Genomic DNA, 19,014 nt, shown 5'->3' on the forward strand with positions numbered 1-19,014 from the left:
CGTGAGGCAGCAAGGAGCACCTGTTACTATATTTCCGGCGCTGGTCGAGGGGAGTAAACATAGAGAAAGGATTCCACTAGAATTCAAAACGTGTCGGCCATCTTAACACGGGGTATGTCTAAACTAGCGCTACCATCTACCTCCGAAGTGCAAATCAAAAAAGAAAACACATCGGTCATCTTAACAGGGGGTGCATCTCTACTGGCGCTACCATCTAACTCTGAGGTATGAATCAAGAAAAAAACATCAGGTCGTCAGAGATAGAAGTACAACCCCGGGACAACACAGTCACAGCACTGCCTAGAAGGGAAATATTCCCATACTGTTTACTGAGTCTGACACTGGGGACAGGACCGTGTGTACAACATCTAGTGGTCGACATCCCACAAGGCACCACCACCACCAACTACTCTCCAGGGGCAACACAGGAGACCGCGCAGACAGTGCTTGATCAATGCACAATCTATTAATACAAAACTAAAAAACGAATAGATAAAAACATTACTAAAGTGTGTAACGGGAAATGTAATAGGGCATTCGCACTAGTCAGGACCTTGTATTGCAAGACCCCTAACCCTATACTTGGTTCAGTATCAAAAGACAGTAGTACGGGACTGTGGTACTTATATCAACGCCCAGATTTCATCACGGTCGTTTAGACCTAATCTGGATGTATGATAACGTTCGATCATACGTGCCTCAAGGTGATTAAGTTTATTTTGTAGTGCTGTTTTAGTGGATGCTTTCACCACCACTAACACTGTCCAGTACAGTTCATCTTCATTGTGATTCATTTCAATGAAATGTTGTACCATAGGGGCCCCTATGGTTCCACATCGTATACGGGATTTATGTTGTAAAATCCTCATCTTTACTGCCTGAGTCGTCTGTCCAATGTATGTTTTTTCGCACGGGCATGTGACTGCGTACACCACATTTTTGGTGTTGCAATTGGAAAAACTTAGCTGTGAATGCACTGCTTTATTGATTTCCACACACTTAGAATTTTTTGTTTGCGTGCATACCCCGCATCCATTGCACCGGAAATGTCCGGTGAGTGCCGGAAGGCCCATCATTCCTCTCAGGTCAGTGGGTACCACGGAAAGGCGGGTGGCTTTGACTAGATGATTTCTAAGATTCTTCCCTCTGCGGAACGCAAATAATGGCTTAGAGATATTCAAATGTTCCACCAATTTGAGGTTTCTTAGAATAATCTGCTTGATCTTATTAGCCTTAGGGTTGAATGTAAGGACACATACCATTTGATCATTTTCCTGTTTCGTTTTGGGTACAAGGAGTGTTTCCCTCGGGGTGTACCAAGCTCTCTTTTTCAAAAATCCACACATCCAGGAAGTTGAAACTTCCTGGATGTGTGGATTTTTGAAAAAGAGGGTAAACTGGAGGTGGACTTGTTCATCAAGCCCACCGATAGGAACACACTATTAGATTATACCTCTGGACATCCACGAAATCTCAGAGATAACTTGCCCTACGGCCAATTTTTGAGAGTGCGACGTAATTGCACTAATAAAGATGATTACTTCAGAAACGCCAAAATGCTCCAAAAAAAGCTTCTAGCACGAGGGTACCCAAAGAAATTGGTGAAGGGAGCATTAAAGAGAGCTTGGTACACCCCGAGGGAATGCCCTATTACATTTCCCGTTACACACTTTAGTAATGTTTTTATCTATTCGTTTTTTAGTTTTGTATTAATAGATTGTGCATTGATAAAGCACTGTCTGCGCGGTCTCCTGTGTTGCCCATGGAGAGTAGTTGGCGGTGGTGGTGCCTTGTGGGATGTCGACCACTAGATGTTGTACACACGGTCCTGTCCCCAGTGTCAGACTCAGTAAACAGTATGGGAATATTTCCCTTCTAGGCAGTGCTGTGACTGTGTTGTCCCAGGGTTGTACTTCTATCTCTGACGACCTGATGTTTTTTTCTTGATTCATACCTCAGAGTTAGATGGTAGCGCCAGCAGAGATGCACCCCCTGTTAAGATGACCGATGTGTTTTCTTCTTTGATTTGCACTTCGGAGGTAGATGGTAGCGCTAGTTTAGACATACCCCGTGTTAAGATGGCCGACACGTTTTGAATTCTAGTGGAATCCTTTCTCTATGTTTACTCCCCTCGACCAGCGCCGGAAATATAGTAACAGGTGCTCCTTGCTGCCTCACGCAGACCGGCGTCTTGTGGATTGTCGAGTGGTGGGGCTGTGTGTTCCGGACTTTTTAGTCGGATTACTGCCGAAGTAAGTGCCGTCACGCCAGTTTAGTAGGATTTGAACTTATGTTTACCGTCTGCCCCCGATGAGTTCTTTAAGGTTACTGGTTTCTTGCCTCTCTAGGTAGCTATTCCATTTAAAAATAAAACAAGTTGTTGACATATAGTGTCATCAGGAAGGACTTCCTGCTGGAGGAAGGTAAGCCCCCTTTGACTTAGTACCCCCGAGTGTATTCCCCTCACTAATGTTAATTGTGCCGCCATGTGAGAAAGTCCGACAATAATTTGTTGAGTCGCAGCGCACTCTGTGGACTACCTCCCAGTGGTTCGTCCTGAAATTATTGGGAGGACACTAATAGAAAATTAAGTGTTTGTTTAGGGGTTAACTTATTTGTGTGTACAAGTCTTTTCATGTATGTGATGTTCTGCACATGTTCAATTTATGTGTATATTTGTATTGTTGTATTTTTGCCCTGTTGCTCTCTTCAAGGTCCGTTGTCATTTTTGATGCAGGAATGTCCAAATATTTTGATAAAATCTGTCTAGATTAATAAACTAGATGTAGAGTTAATTAGTGTGCTCTTGACCAAAGTTATTTCCTTATCTTTCCCTTTTGTACCATTTTTTGTTTGCACTTTATTGTTCCTTACCCAGGTATTAAAGGGTCAATTGGGTATAACCCTGTTGTTTGCCAGATGACACTGACTGATTGACACTGACTTACACTGACTGACTGACACTGTCTGATTGACACTGACACTGACTGACTCTGTCTGATTGACACTGACACTGTCTGATTGACACTGACACTGACTGACTGACACTGACTGACACAGATTGACTGACACTGACACTGACTGACACAGATTGACTGACACTGACACTGACTGACACTGACTGATTGACTGACACTGACACTGACTGATTGACTGACACTGACTGATTGACTGACACTGACACTGACTGACACTGACTGATTGACTGACACAGATTGACTGACACTGACTGACACTGACTGACACTGACTGACTGATTGACTGACACTGACTGATTGACTGACACTGACTGACTGACACACTGACACTGACTGACACACTGACACTGACTGACACACTGACACTGACTGATTGACTGACACTGACTGACACTGACTGACACTGACTGACACTGACTGACACTGACTGACACTGACTGACACTGACTGATTGACTGACACTGACTGATTGACTGACACTGACTGACACTGACTGATTGACTGACACTGACTGACACTGACTGACACTGACTGACACTGACTGACTGACACTGACTGACACTGATTGACTGACACTGACTGACACTGACTGATTGACTGACACTGACTGATTGACTGACACTGACTGATTGACTGACACTGACTGACTGACACTGACTGACACTGATTGACTGACACTGATTGACTGACACTGATTGACTGACACTGACTGACTGACACTGACTGACTGACACTGACTGACTGACACTGACTGACACAGACTGACACAGACTGACACTGACTGACTACTCTACTACTGACTCTACTACTCACTCTCTACTACTCACTCTCTACTACTCACTCTCTACTACTCACTCTACTACTCACTCTCTACTACTCACTCTCTACTACTCACTCGCTGCTACTCTCTACTACTCACTCTCTACTACTCACGCTCTACTACTCACGCTCTACTACTCATGGTCTACTACTCACGGTCTACTACTCACGGTCTACTACTCACGCTCTACTACTCATGGTCTACTACTCACTCTCTACTACTCTCTACTACTTTCTACTACTCTCTACTACTCACTCTCTACTACTCACTCTCTACCACTCACTCTCTACTACTCTACTACACTCTCTACTACTCACTCTCTACTACTCACTCTCTACTACTCTCTCTACTACTCACTCTCTACTACTCACTCTCTACTACTCACTCTCTAATACTCTCTCTCTGCTACTCACTCTACTACTCTCTACTACTCACTCTACTACTCTCTACTACTCACTCTACTACTTTCTACTACTCACTCTACTACTTTCTACTACTCACTCTACTACTCACTCTCTACTACTCACTCTCTACTACTCACTCTCTACTACTCACTCTCTACTACTCTCTACTACTCACTCTACTACTCACTCTACTACTCACTCTAGTACTCACTCTAGTACTCACTCTACTACTCACTCTCTACTACTCACTCTCTACTACTCACTCTCTACTACTCTCTACTACTCACTCTCTACTACTCTACTACACTCTCTACTACTCACTCTCTACTACTCACTCCCTACTACTCACTCCCTACTACTCACTCTCTACTACTCACTCTCTACTACTCACTCTCTACTACTCACTCTCTACTACTCTCTACTACTCACTCTGATACTCACTCTCTAATACTCTCTCTCTGCTACTCACTCTACTACTCTCTACTACTCACTCTCTACTACTCTCTACTAATCACTCTACTACTCACTCTACTACTCACTCTCTACTACTCACTCTCTACTACTCACTCTCTAATACCTACTCTCTACTACTCACTCTACTACTCTCTACTACTCACTCTCTGATACTTTCTCTACTACTCTCTACTACTCACTCTCTACTCTATTACTCGCTCTCTACTCTCTACCTCTGTCTACCTCTCTCTCTACTACTCTCTACCTCTACTACTCTCTACCTCTACACCTCTACCTCTACACCTCTACCTCTACACCTCTACCTCTACACCTCTACCTCTACACCTCTACCTCTACACCTCTACACCTCTACCTCTACACCTCTACCTCTACACTTCTACCTCTACACTTCTACCTCTACACTTCTACCTCTACACTTCTACCTCTACACTTCTACCTCTACACTTCTACCTCTACACTTCTACCTCTACACCTCTACCTCTACACCTCTACCTCTACACCTCTACCTCTACACCTCTACCTCTACACCTCTACACCTCTACACCTCTACCTATACACCTCTACCTATACACCTCTACCTATACACCTCTCTGTACATGCACACATATATATATATGCATATGCATTTATATATATGTATGTGTATATATTACCTACTGGCGGTCGCCAGTAGGTAGTTATAGTTAGGACCACGTTTCCATAGGAAAACCTCAACATTCTATTTTGAATAACTTTGGCGCCGGTCGACGAATCCTCGCAAATTTCTCAAAATAGGTGGGGCGCTACGCTCCGCTCCTACCCTGAAAGTCTCGGGGGGATCCGTCAAGCGGGGGCTGAGATAAAAGGGGGGTCCCAAAACGCGTTTTTCCCATGCATTTTTCCATAGGACCTTTAGAACGAGCTACAGCCCGAACGGCTGAACAGAATTACTCAAAATTTGGCAGAGAGGTAGTCCCTAGGTCAAGGAAGTGCCTTTTGTAGGTTTGGTGTAAATCTGTTCAGTAGATTCTGAGAAAATAGCCTTTAAATCAATATATATATCTGAGCCCGCTTACGGTACGCTTACCGTACGCTTACGGTAAGCGTACGGTGGCGTGCGCGAGCGCGATTCTGATTGGCTCTTAGATCTTAGTAAACATTCGAATCGGTCGAAACCAGGAAGCGGCGGCCGCCATTTTGTGTATTTCACTCTGAAAAAAAAGAGTGAAAACAAGGAAAGGGGGCAATGAGGAGAGTTACAGACCCCCTAACAATTGTAAGGGGGTCAAAGAAGGACTGTAAAGTACAAAGAAAACATTTATTGATTTTTAAAAAAAACACGGGGTACGCGTACGGTAAGCTTACGGTAAGCGTACGGTAAAAAAAAAAAAAAAAAAAAAATGAAAAGCAGATTTAAGAGTTTAGAAATTAGGGAGCTCTAAAAAGAGCTGTTGTGTTTATGAAATGATTTTTTAGTGGTACCTACAAGTAAGTACCGATGCAGAGTCTAAGGTTCAAGAGGAAGACTCTGTTCCCTTCATCATTGAAGTGCACACCATCTCCTCTATAAATGTCTTGCATGTCATAACGCAAGTTGTTGTGGTAAATGGCACCCATACCATAGTCACGGAGGAAATCAGAAACAGATTTGTTGACGTGCTTTCTTGCTTTGTCATCGCACCGCGTGCCCACCGTGCGTGCACGGCACTAACTGCGTAAAGTGGGCGCACGGTGCGCGAAGCGCACCGCGTGCGCACGTAACGCGCACGGTGCGCGAAGCGCACCGTGCGCCCACTTTACGCAGAAGTGGAACGCGCACGGAACGAACTGCGTTAAGTGGGCGCGCACGCCACAAATGGCGTAAAGTAACTTAGCATTTAAAAAAACGTACAAATTCACTGAAAAAACCATAGGTTTCACACACGTTATAGTTAGGAATTAGCATTTAAAAAACCTTGCAAATTCACTGAAAAAACCATAGGTTTCACACATGTTATAGTTAGCGGAAATTTTACTGATAAAAAACCAATGAAATTCCCCCGTTATAGTTAGTGCAGGCAACTATAACTCACGCGACCGCAATCTTCTGCTGATGACATATGTGTCTTTATGAAAAAAAAATATTTGTAATATATGTATAGCTAAAAATGTATGGAAGAAGACATGGGCAAATAAGTGTCTAAATACAGTATTAGCATCAGCAGAGGATTGCGGTCGCGTGAGTTATAGTTGCCTGCACTAACTATAACGGGGGAATTTCATTGGTTTTTTATCAGTAAAATTTCCGCTAACTATAACATGTGTGAAACCTATGGTTTTTTCAGTGAATATATATATATATATATAGATAAACATATAAATATAATCTGTGTATCTATATAAATATAAATGCATGCAAACATATACATATATGCATACATATACATGGTATGTACATGAAAGTTTGAAAAACTCTAATACAAGCAAAGCTAAAAAGCCACCTAATTACAAACAGAATTGCTTTAACTTAAACAAGGGCGAGACCTATTGCATTTTCAATGCTTGTTTACTTTGATTCCATCAAGAAGGCATTCAGAAGTGTCACACATTTTCCATAAATTCTGAATGGTAGCACTCTAGTTGCTCATTAGATCACTGTAGTAAAGCTACTGCTCACCAGGGAAGTCTGCTGCTGGTATTCAAAGTGCATGTTTCAGTCTGCATGTCAGAATTTTTTAATGAAATGGAAGAGGATGTGAGAAGTCAAAATGTGCCCTGATCTTTCTTTCTGCAGCACTAATCATAATTTCTATGGAAAAATGAACCCCCTCATTTTGTTCCTTTGAAATTTAAATGTTTTAAGTGTTACCACTTTATTTCAATCAAGATGGCATCAGGTTTGCCATACTTTTGTCATAAGTAAAACTGTTAGTGCTCTAGTTGTTCTTTAGAACACTCAGGGACATTCTGTCATTGGGCTATACTTGGGCTACATCTCATTGATATTTGTGCTACATTTGGGCTCTTTTGTCTCTGGTGGCCATCTTGGGAGACTTATTTGTTTTGAAGTTTTCTAATTTCCTCATTTACAACAGTCTCCTCAGTGGGAAATACTTTCAGGTTTTTTACTTTCATTCAATCAAGAAGGCATTCAGATGTGTCACACATTTGCCATAAATTCGGAGTGTTAGCACTCTAGTTGCTTATTAGATCACTGTAGTAAAGCTACTGCTCACCAGGGAAGTCTGCTGCTGGTATTGAAAGTGCATGTTTCAGTCTGCATGTCAGAATTTTTTAATGAAATAGAAGAGGATTTGAGAAGTCACTCAAAATGTGCCCTAATTTTCCTCTTTCCACACTAATCATAATTTCTATGGCAAAATGAACCTCCTCATTGTGTTCCTTTTAAATTAAACTACTCACTCTCTACTACTCACTCGCTACTACTTTCTACTACTCTCTCTCTCTACTACTCTCTACTAATCTCTACTACTACTCTCTACTACTCACTCTCTACTACTCACTCTCTACTACTCACTCTACTGCTCTCTACTACTCACTCTCTACTACTCTCTACTACTCCCTCTCTACTACTCTCTACTACTCCCTCTCTACTACTCACTCTACTACTCACTCTCTACTACTCACTCTCTACTACTCACTCTCTACTACTCACTCTCTACTACTCACTCTCTACCACTCTCTACCACTCTCTACTACTCACTCTCTACTACTCACTCTCTACTACTCACTCTCTACTACTCACTCTCAACTACTCACTCTCAACTACTCACTCTCTACTACTCACTCTACTACTCCTTACTAATCCCTACTACTCCCTACTACTCACTCTACTCCACTCTCTACTACTCACTCTCTACTACTCACTCTCTACTACTCCACTACTCTCTACTAATCACTCTCTACTACTCACTCTGTACTACTCACTCTGTACTACTCACTCTGTACTACTCACTCTGTACTACTCTCTCTCTACTACTCTTCTCTCTACTACTCTACTCTCTACTACTCACTCTCTACTACTCACTCTCTACTACTCTCTACTACTCTCTCTCTACTACTCTCTACTACTCACTCTACTACTCATTCTCTACTACTCATTCTCTACTACTCTCTCTCTGCTACTCAGTCTCCACTACTCACTCTCTACTACTCTCTACTACTCACTCTCTAATACTCACTCTCTACTACACTCTACTACTCACTCTCTACTACTCTCTACTACTCACTCTTTACTACTCTCTACTACTCTCTCTCTATTACTCATCCTCTACTCTCTACCTCTCTACCTCTCTCTACCTCTCTCTCTACTACTCCCTACCCCTCTCTCTCTCTACCTCTATGTCTCTACCTCTACACCTCTACCTCTCTACCTCTCTCTACACGCACACATATGCACATATATGCATATGCATTTATATATATGTATGTGTGTATATATATATATATACACATACATATATAAACATATATATAATCTGCATATCTATATAAATACAAATATAAATGCATGCATACATATACATATATGCATGTTATGTACATGAAATTTTGAAAACACTAATAAAAGCAAAGCTAAAAAGCCACGTAATTACAAACAGAATTGCTTTAACTTAAACGAGGGCGAGACCTATTGCATTTTCAATGCTTGTTTACTTTGGTTCCATCAAGAAGGCATTCAGATGTGACACATTTGCCATAAATTCTGAATGGTAGCACTCTAGTTCCTCATTAGATCACTGTAGTAAAGCTACCGCTCACCAGGGAAGTATGCTGCTGGTATTCAAAGTGCATGTTTCACTCTGCATGTCAGAACTTTTTAATGAAATAGAAGAGGATTTGAGAAGTCAAAATGTGCCCTAATTTTTCTTTCTGCAGCACTAATCATAATTTCTATGGCAAAATTAACCCCCTCATTTTGTTCCTTTGTGAATTGAATGTTTTAAGTGTTACCACTTTATTCCAATCAAGATGGTTTCAGGTGTGCCATACTTTTGTCATAAGTAAGACTGTTAGCGCTCTAGTTGTTCCTTAAAACACTCTGGGATTTCTGTCATTGGGCTACACTTGGGCTACATCTCGGTGATATGTGTGCTACATTTGGGCTCTTTTGTCTCTGGTGGCCATCTTGGGAGACTTGTTATGAAGTTTCCTAATTTCCTCATTTGCTACAGTCTCCTCAGTAGGCATACTGTCAGTTTTTTACTTTGATTCAATGAAGAAGGCATTCAGATGTGTCACACATTTGCCATAAATTCAGACTGTTAGCACTCTAGTTGCTCATTAGATCACTGTAGTGAAGCTACTGCTCACCAGGGAAGTCTGCTGCTGGTATTGAAAGTGCATGTTTCAGTCTGCATGTCAGAATTCTTTAATGAAATAGAAGAGGATTTGAGAAGTCACTCAAAATGTGCCCTAATTTTTCTTTCTGCAGCACTAATCATACATTCTATGGCAAAATGAACCCCCTCATTTTGTTCCTTTTTAAATTAAATGTTTTAAGAGTTACCACTTTATTCCAATCAAGATGGCTTCAGGTATGCCATACGTTTATCATAAGTAGGAGGGTTAGCGCTCTAGTTGTTCTTTGGAACACTCTGGGAAGCTGCAGTAGAACACAAAGGAATCAACTGACAGTCTCTGCCCTTGTTGGATGTACATGTTTTACTGAGAATGTCAGACTTCATTCTCACATGACTAAGAAAGATAATGTGAATTTACAGAAAATATGCTCTCAGTTTAGCTTATAGATCACCTTCCAAACCTCTGTGGGAAAAGCATGCGAAAATAGTTCTCTCAAACATGACTCATGATATCCCAGCAGAAGGCTTTTTCACATGGTAAAATCACCTTAGAACATACCACAATTCCTAAAAGGAGTATGGTACCATCAACAAATGATTTATAATGTAACTAAAGTCTTAAAACCCTCTATTAACTGCAATGCTTTTTAATGAGGTGCTATCATGTATATTGGTCCCAAGATGGCTGCCAACACTTCTTGGATGAAGTGCTGACAGCCTATCAGATCTCACGATGAGATGTGTGGTTAGGCTCCGCCCAGATATATATGTGATTTTACTTTTGATTTTCTCAGGAACTACTGAACGGATTTACACCATTTAAGCAAAAGGCACGACTCTGAACCAAGGTCTACCTTTCTGCCAAATTTGGTGTAATTCCGTTCAGCAGTTCGGGCTGTAGCTGCGTCAACAGGTCCTATGGGAAATTGCATGGGGAAAACGTGTTTTGGGACCCCCCTTTTTTCTCAGCCCCCGCTTGACGAATCACCACGAAACTTTCAGGATAGGAGCGGACCGGAGCTGGCCAAAAGTTTGGAAAATTCCGCGAAGAGTCGTCAACCGGCGCCAGACTTATTGGGAATAGAATGTTGCGGATTTTCTATGGAAAATAGGTCCTAGCTATAACTACCTACTGGCGACCGCCAGTAGGTAATTATATATATATATATATATATATATATATATATATATATATATATATATATATATATATATATATATATATATATGTATTCCAATGGCCCAAAGCTTTTGAGGAAGCCCTCGACAGCAAATGAAAACCGAAGGGTTTATTTTCACCAAGAAACCAGCATTTGCATTCCAGTTAGCATTCATAGCGCCTGACGCGTTTCAAGGCTCCTGCCTTTTCTTCAGAGGCGACTTACAAGATGTGAATGTTTCCAGAGAGCTTTTTATTCTCAGCTGCATGTTGTTTGTTAATTGCTTTGCTCAGTGCGTTTTTCTTTTCAGTGCATGCTGGAATGAGTAGTTCAGTACAATGTCAATCACGTCCTTTGTAGGTTCTGTTTAGCCATTCACGCTTTTAAAATTCATTATTTCCTTTAGTGGGACCCAGAGTACAGAGCTGGTTAAAATTAACTCACTTGCTGTGCTGCAACAGGTATGGAAATAGTTTCCACCAACAGCCTCTCTCATTTCGTGATGGTGCATTCCTCCACGACAGGGCTGCCGTGTTGATTTATGTATTCCAATGGCCCAAAGCTTTTGAGGAAGCCCTCGACAGCAAATGAAAACCGAAGGGTTTATTTTCACCAAGAAACCAGCATTTGCATTCCAGTTAGCATTCATAGCGCCTGACGCGTTTCAAGGCTCCTGCCTTTTCTTCAGAGGCGACTTACAAGATGTGAATGTTTCCAGAGAGCTTTTTATTCTCAGCTGCATGTTGTTTGTTAATTGCTTTGCTCAGTGCGTTTTTCTTTTCAGTGCATGCTGGAATGAGTAGTTCAGTACAATGTCAATCACGTCCTTTGTAGGTTCTGTTTAGCCATTCACGCTTTTAAAATTCATTATTTCCTTTAGTGGGACCCAGAGTACAGAGCTGGTTAAAATTAACTCACTTGCTGTGCTGCAACAGGTATGGAAATAGTTTCCACCAACAGCCTCTCTCATTTCGTGATGGTGCATTCCTCCACGACAGGGCTGCCGTGTTGATTTATGTATTCCAATGGCCCAAAGCTTTTGAGGAAGCCCTCGACAGCAAATGAAAACCGAAGGGTTTATTTTCACCAAGAAACCAGCATTTGCATTCCAGTTAGCATTCATAGCGCCTGATGCGTTTCAAGGCTCCTGCCTTTTCTTCAGAGGCGACTTACAAGATGTGAATGTTTCCAGAGAGCTTTTTATTCTCAGCTGCATGTTGTTTGTTAATTGCTTTGCTCAGTGCGTTTTTCTTTTCAGTGCATGCTGGAATGAGTAGGCGCTATGAATGCTAACTGGAATGCAAATGCTGGTTTCTTGGTGAAAATAAACCCTTCGGTTTTCATTTGCTGTCGAGTGCTTCCTCAAAAGCTTTGGGCCATTGGAATACATATATATATATATATATATATATATATTACCTACTGGCGGTCGCCAGTAGGTAGTTATAGTTAGGACCACGTTTCCATAGGAAATCCGCAACATTCTATTTTGAATAACTTTGGCGCCGGTCGACGAATCCTCGCGAATTTTTCAAAATAGGTGGGGCGCTACGCTCCGCTCCTATCCTGAAAGTCTCGGGGGGATTCGTCAAGCGGGGGCTGAGATAAAAGGGGGGTCCCAAAACGCGTTTTTCCCATGCATTTTTCCATAGGACCTTTAGACAGGGCTACAGCCCGAACGGCTGAACAGAATTTAATGAAATTTGGCAGAGAGGTAGTCCCCAGGTCAAGGAAGTGCCTTTTGTAGGTTTGGTGTAAATCTGTTCAGTAGATTCTGAGAAAATAGCCTTTAAATCAATATATATATCTGAGACAGCTTACGGTGCGCTTACGGTGCGCTTACCGTACGCGTACGGTGACGTGCGCGAGCGCGATTCTGATTGGCCGTTAGATCTTAGTAAACATTCGAATCGGTCTAAACCAGGAAGCGGCGGCCGCCATTTTCTCTCTCGCACTGTGACAGGGTGTTGAATAACAAAGTCAAAAAACATGTAAAGGGGCTGTTTAGACAGCTCCCAAGCACCTAGCCATGTCGAGGGAGTCCCCAACGTTCCCCCAAGTAAAAAAAAACAATTTTTATTTTTTCCGAAATTTCGCCGATTACGCTTACCGTACGCGTACGGTAACCAATATTAAAAAAAAAAAAATATCCACATTCTCCCCACCCCGTGTGCAACTGGTGCCCGAACGGGACCAGTTGTGCATGGCTTATGTCTATTTTACAAAACATATATTTTACCTGTCACAACGATACTCATCATATGTTTCCTCCATGTGCGCACGGTGCGCGAAGTGCATCGTGCGTTCAGGGCCCATCTAGCGTAATGTGGACACGCGGTGCGCGAAGCGCACCGTGCGCGCACGGAACGAATTGCGTTAAGTGGGCGCGCACGCCACAAATGGCGTAAAGTAACTTAGCATTTAAAAAACCGTACAAATTCACTGAAAAAACCATAGGTTTCACACACGTTATAGTTAGGAATTAGCATTTAAAAAACCTTGCAAATTCACTGAAAAAACCATAGGTTTCACACATGTTATAGTTAGCTGGACATTTTACTGATAAAAACCAATGAAATTCCCCCGTTATAGTTACTGTAGGCAACTATAACTCACGCGACCGTAATCCTCTGCTGATGACATATGTGTCTTTATGAAAAAAAAATATTTGTAATATATGTATAGCTAAAATTTAATGGAAGAAGACATTGGCAAATAAGTGTCTAAATACAGTATTAGCATCAGCAGAGGATTGCGGTCGCGTGAGTTATAGTTGCCTACAGTAACTATAACGGGGGAATTTCATTGGTTTTTTATCAGTAAAATGTCCAGCTAACTATAACATGTGTGAAACCTGTGGTTTTTTCAGTGAATATATATATATATATATACACATATACATATATATATATATATATATATTCTGAGCCCTACAACTCCGCTTTTGATTCGTAACACATTTTAAAAAATGAAATTAATTGTGTAAATCACCTCAAGGAATGGCACCACGGGATGTATTCAGCACGCTTCTGCAAGCTAGTGGCATGTGGAAAAGGAAACCCTGGTTAATTACCCATTTCTTAAGTTATATATTTTAAGCAGCAGTAGTAATATGTAAACATACCTCAGTGTGCACTTATGGTGCTGGCTGATTGCTTTTGTGCCCCTTCTAAACGTAGACAGACAGACATACTCACCTAATACTTTAGAGCAAAAACAGAATAGATTACGAGTCCTTTCTAGAAGAGCATATTTTGCAGAACAAAGTGAAAGTGGGAGAAGGGGAAATTGTATTATGTGAATAAAATTGCATACTGTATTGTCAATTGCCCAAGACTAAAAGTACATTAAAAAACTAGATAGACATCATGCCATTATTAAACCTTTGGCCAGGTAAATCAACAACCTTTCAACCTTGTGCAAACAAATAAAGGGCAACATTGTGGGGTATACACACTCGTAAACTAGGTACACTGCCCTTCGTCATCAGCCAGGCTCAACCTCTCCCGGGATCACCTCTTCAGGTGCAAAAAAACACGGTGATTAGCCACTGAGCCTGCCTTAGACCTGCCCACCTCCCCTCCAGCTGCCCACAACACCAGAAAGAGTTGTTGCCAACACAAACTCCGTGCAGTAAGTATTGGATTCACCCCATGCTGGCCTCGCAGTGATCTCAGAAATCTAGATTCTGACAGTTCTTGTTGATTGTAGTCATCTTGACACGGTGTGACATTGTTGGATTAGAGACAAATGGAATGTTGGATGTAGTTTTAAATTTTGGTTGCTCTTGGTTCATTCAGTTGGAAATTAGGTATCTAATCTTCAGTCTCCTTAATCCGGCAGCGGGGGAGGGAGGTGCGTTAACTAGACACTTGAGAGAGTGGCATTTGAAAGAATAATTCAAAATGACGATTTAAGAGAAATGGCATTAATACTTGCAATCCCACTACTTATTTTATCATTGTACCACAATTATCTACTTTATCCGGCAGTGGGCGGGGGGTGCGTGAACTAGGGAGCCTGTTCTAAGTGGTGGGAGGGAGGGCACCCTACAGATGGAGCTTTTGCGCTGAAGCATATATATGTTATAGCTACAAATGCCGGTGCCTTGCTTAAGCAAAGTGTGGTGCCCGGGATAAACACAAGAAGAGGACACCAGCCCGGCGCAGGCCTCCCTCCCACTGGAGCCACCAGAGGCAGCCAAGGGAAGTGCTCCAGAGCCATGCAGCCGCATGCACTGTGAGATCTGCACGTATGTGAGCTCTGGGGGCCGGGATACCCGAGTAGGGCAGGTGAGGGGGCAGGAGCCCACTGGGGCAGGATATTGCGACCTCGTCAGGGCCAGGTGAGTTGTGCGTGCACTGCAAGGCAGGAGGGGCATGGTGCATGCACCTGGAGGCGTGGGAGTATGCCATTTCTGCGCTGCAGGAGGCACTGCATTCTGTTGCAGAGCAGAGAGGGCTGTGAACGGTGGTCACTAAGCGCACGTTCATGGCCCACGAGCTGCGAGAACACGGACAGCGGGAGGGGGACGGGATCAAAAGGAACACGGACAACAGGAGAGAGGCGGGACCATGAAACTAAACAGCGCTGGCTCAGGCTCGACCTAAAAAAAAGTACACCTAACGTGTAACAAGTAAAGGGGCCAGTAGCCATGGGAGGTTACAAATGACGACACAGTCATACTAAGGAGAGACTCAAAAGCCTATTTAGGAACCAGAAGCCAGCATTTAGGAATGACAAACATACAACCCAATGAAAAATATGGGCGGGGTAGTGGGAGGGGCTTCTCTCCTATACTGAACTACCCCAGATCTTCCCTAGAGCAGCGCTTGTGCGCTGACTCTAGGCTTGACCTAAAAAGTGGTGGCAGGTCACTATAGTGCAGGCGATTTACAATGAATAAATATTGCATGAATTAGATTGACCGCACACTTCTTTCTACAGTAAATATATGCTACTATTTTATGGCTTCTTATACTTACTTCGAAAGATAATATGGGTGTTTAAAAATAGTAAATGCATGCTTTCCTTACAAAATTAGGTCAATGCAATATTATTGAAAGTAGATTTAATAATCTTGAGATAGTGTTCTATGTAGAACCCCAAATGGACAAAACACAGCAGATACGAATTTCCTGATTCTATGCTTTTTTTCCACAGTACTTGGAATGTAAACACTCACCTTCGCTGTGCTCTCGAAATCCTAGATGCTCATAAATTGGAAAAGGTGGTCGGTCAGCAATGTCTTCAGATTTGTTGACAAGCGCCTCTTTCATCACTACAAACTCGTTCAAGACAACCACATTTGTCCAGCAGAACTGTAGGCTAAAAACATTTCCATACTTCTTACGGAGCTGCAAGGAGAGAAATAAAGACATGAGATAGAAAACATAAATAGGTAGCGTTGGAGAGTTGAAGAAAAAAAGATTAAGGAGGAACTGAGAAAGACACAATGGTAGGTAAAAGGAAAAGGATCAAACAAACAAAAAGGATGAGGAAAGTGTAGTAAATGTATACATATGGAATGAAAAATGGAAAGACATACTGAATGTGGAGGATTAAAGAAGCAAAGAGAGGGAAATGAACAGGGAGAAAAGGAAAATGAAAAGAAAACTGATGGAAGGAGGGAAGAGAGGGAGGAATAAAGAATTAAGGAAGAAAGTAAGAAAGAAACAATGGCCTGGGCCCAACCCCCCACACGCACCTATTCCCTCACAACGCACAGCCTTTGTCGGTGCATGCTGTTGGGGTGGGCAAACAGCCTGTGGACAGGCCTTGCGCCAACCCCCCTGCAAGCACCCACCCTCCTCTCTGGGCACACACAGCTGACTATGTATTGTAACACTATAAAGAGTGTCCTTTAATGTAAGATGAACCTACCGACTCTGTCAGAGGGTCAGAACAACAAAATATGAAAAGCAAAGAGCAATCAAGGGGTCAGCACATCAACATGTAAAGCAGACCTATTGGCTTTGTCAAAAAGTCACCAATAACTACAATCAAATGCATATTTCATATAATACAATGTTTATTAATATCGTGTGCCTCAGATTATTTTTACTAAAGCATTATTTAAAAAAACATTAGACTTGCCTTTGAGTTTTTTGTTTTACCATTTTCAAGCTACAAAGTGCAGCTATGGAACCAAACAAAAGGGGGCTATGCTCTCCAGCTGAAGAGCATACACCTCCAGCTGAGAGTGCTTTAAAAATATGGTAAGCCCTCCTGGAGTCATGAATTCAATGACCCAAGAGACTTATTGTGTGTGTTTGTGTTTTTGGTTAAAATGATGCTTGCAGTGCCCACACCACCAAAATGGTTGGGGGCCACGAAGGGAATCCTAAGGACCCAACGGCCCACGCAGGCTCAGCATTTTGTTTTTAAAAATGGGTGCACCAGTGCCCACCTGTGGTATCCATATTAACAAATTGTTGGGGGCTGCGGGGAAGCCCCAATGCACCAGCCCCAGCGGGTTCCCCAGCAAACATCCATATTAGGCGTTGGTGGGAGCAGGTATTTATTTTCAATAGTAGGTGCCCTAGTGATCACCCGGGGCACCCACCCTGCCTAAATATTTGGGTGCCATAAGGAGTTCCCCAAGGCCCCACAGCCCATGCTGGCTCCCCAGCCAGCACACATAGGGGTGCTGACAGGAGCCAGCTCACTCACTTTGCTCTAGCCTGACAGGCGCGTTATTTTCCACTGCTCTCACTTGGGTAGGATCACAATTGTGTTTTCTGCCTGGGAGAAAGCAGGCAGAGTTTGGCCACACTCTACTGTGCAGAATACAGCTGTGTCCCAGGGGTTTCATTCACTGGGAAACTGCTTGCATCTGGCCCTGGGGAATTGGGTTCCGAGGCCGATCTAGGCTCAGGGAGGAGGAACCGACACCCACTACCCTGTAAAACAACACTGGCCCCAGGAGATGAGGCCCCCACGGCCCTACTGTGGCTCAGGAAGGGGGGCTGCATGCCTCCTTCCCGCAAATTGAAAACAGCCTGTAGATGGGTCCCCGGGGTGAGATAGACACTCAGGGAGGGGGGCCACACATCCTCTTCCCTAATAGTAAAAACGGCCTCTAAGGATTGGGCCCACAAAATGAAAACAATTCGCCCTGGTGCCTGTGCTGTTTTTTAAAAGAAAAAGGGCAGAAGACCACCATTTTTTTAATCTGCGCTGCAGATCAGCGGATTCTTTGCATATTCGCTGCACCAATTTAAAAGAAATTCCAATTTCACTCCTGGGGGCGACCTTCTCCAATAGGGCCCTTAAAACAGCAAAAGGGCAGGAGCACACTGATTTTTTTGGTTTAACAGCACCATGGATTCTGTCAAAAAGAATAAAGCTTTTAGACTCAGGGCTCCCCAACACCTAGGGGGGCAGGGTATCCCTACCCTGCCCCCCTGGTTCTCGAGTCCTAAGATGGCTGCCACCACATCTTTGTTGATATGGTGGCAGCCAATCAGATCGAATCTGGATCTGTGGTGTCATTTATCCCATAATTTTGAACCTTAATTTCCCCAAAACTACTGAATGAATGTGCACCAAATCACAACCAGCATGCTTTCTGCCGAATTATGAGTAATTACGTTCAGCCGTTTGGGTTCTAGCTGGGTCTAATTTTCCAATGGGAAAATGGATCGGGTGGTCGCCACTGTTTCCATAGGAGAAGCATTTTCTGATTTCCTTATAACTTTGGCGCAGTTTGATGAATCTTCACAAAACTCATTCCCGGACAGTTTCACAGTGGTCTGTCAAGCAGGGGCCAGAAACTATTGGAACCCTGCAACCAAAAACCTCTTAGGACCAAAAATGATAAAAAAAAGAATTACCACAAATTTGCCTGGGCTCCTGCACTTTCAACCCCCAACCCCCTGGGTGGGCCATGGCCTG

The 19,014-nt window shown here is 42.8% G+C and overlaps 1 protein-coding gene across 1 annotated transcript in view; it reads right to left on the minus strand.

Annotated features, from left to right (window-relative positions):
* Window positions 1-19,014, minus strand: part of LOC146833610 (cytochrome P450 2D15-like) — a 363,035-nt gene that overhangs the window by 317,534 nt on the left and 26,487 nt on the right. Inside the window, exon 2 of the mRNA XM_085601486.1 lies at window positions 16,304-16,475. Within this exon, the coding sequence (XP_085457612.1) occupies window positions 16,304-16,475 (172 nt within the window). The remainder of the gene's footprint in view (window positions 1-16,303; window positions 16,476-19,014) is intronic.

This window comes from Triturus cristatus, chromosome 4_2, assembly GCF_964204655.1.
Source record: "Triturus cristatus chromosome 4_2, aTriCri1.1, whole genome shotgun sequence".
NCBI classification, from domain to species: Eukaryota; Metazoa; Chordata; class Amphibia; order Caudata; family Salamandridae; genus Triturus; species Triturus cristatus.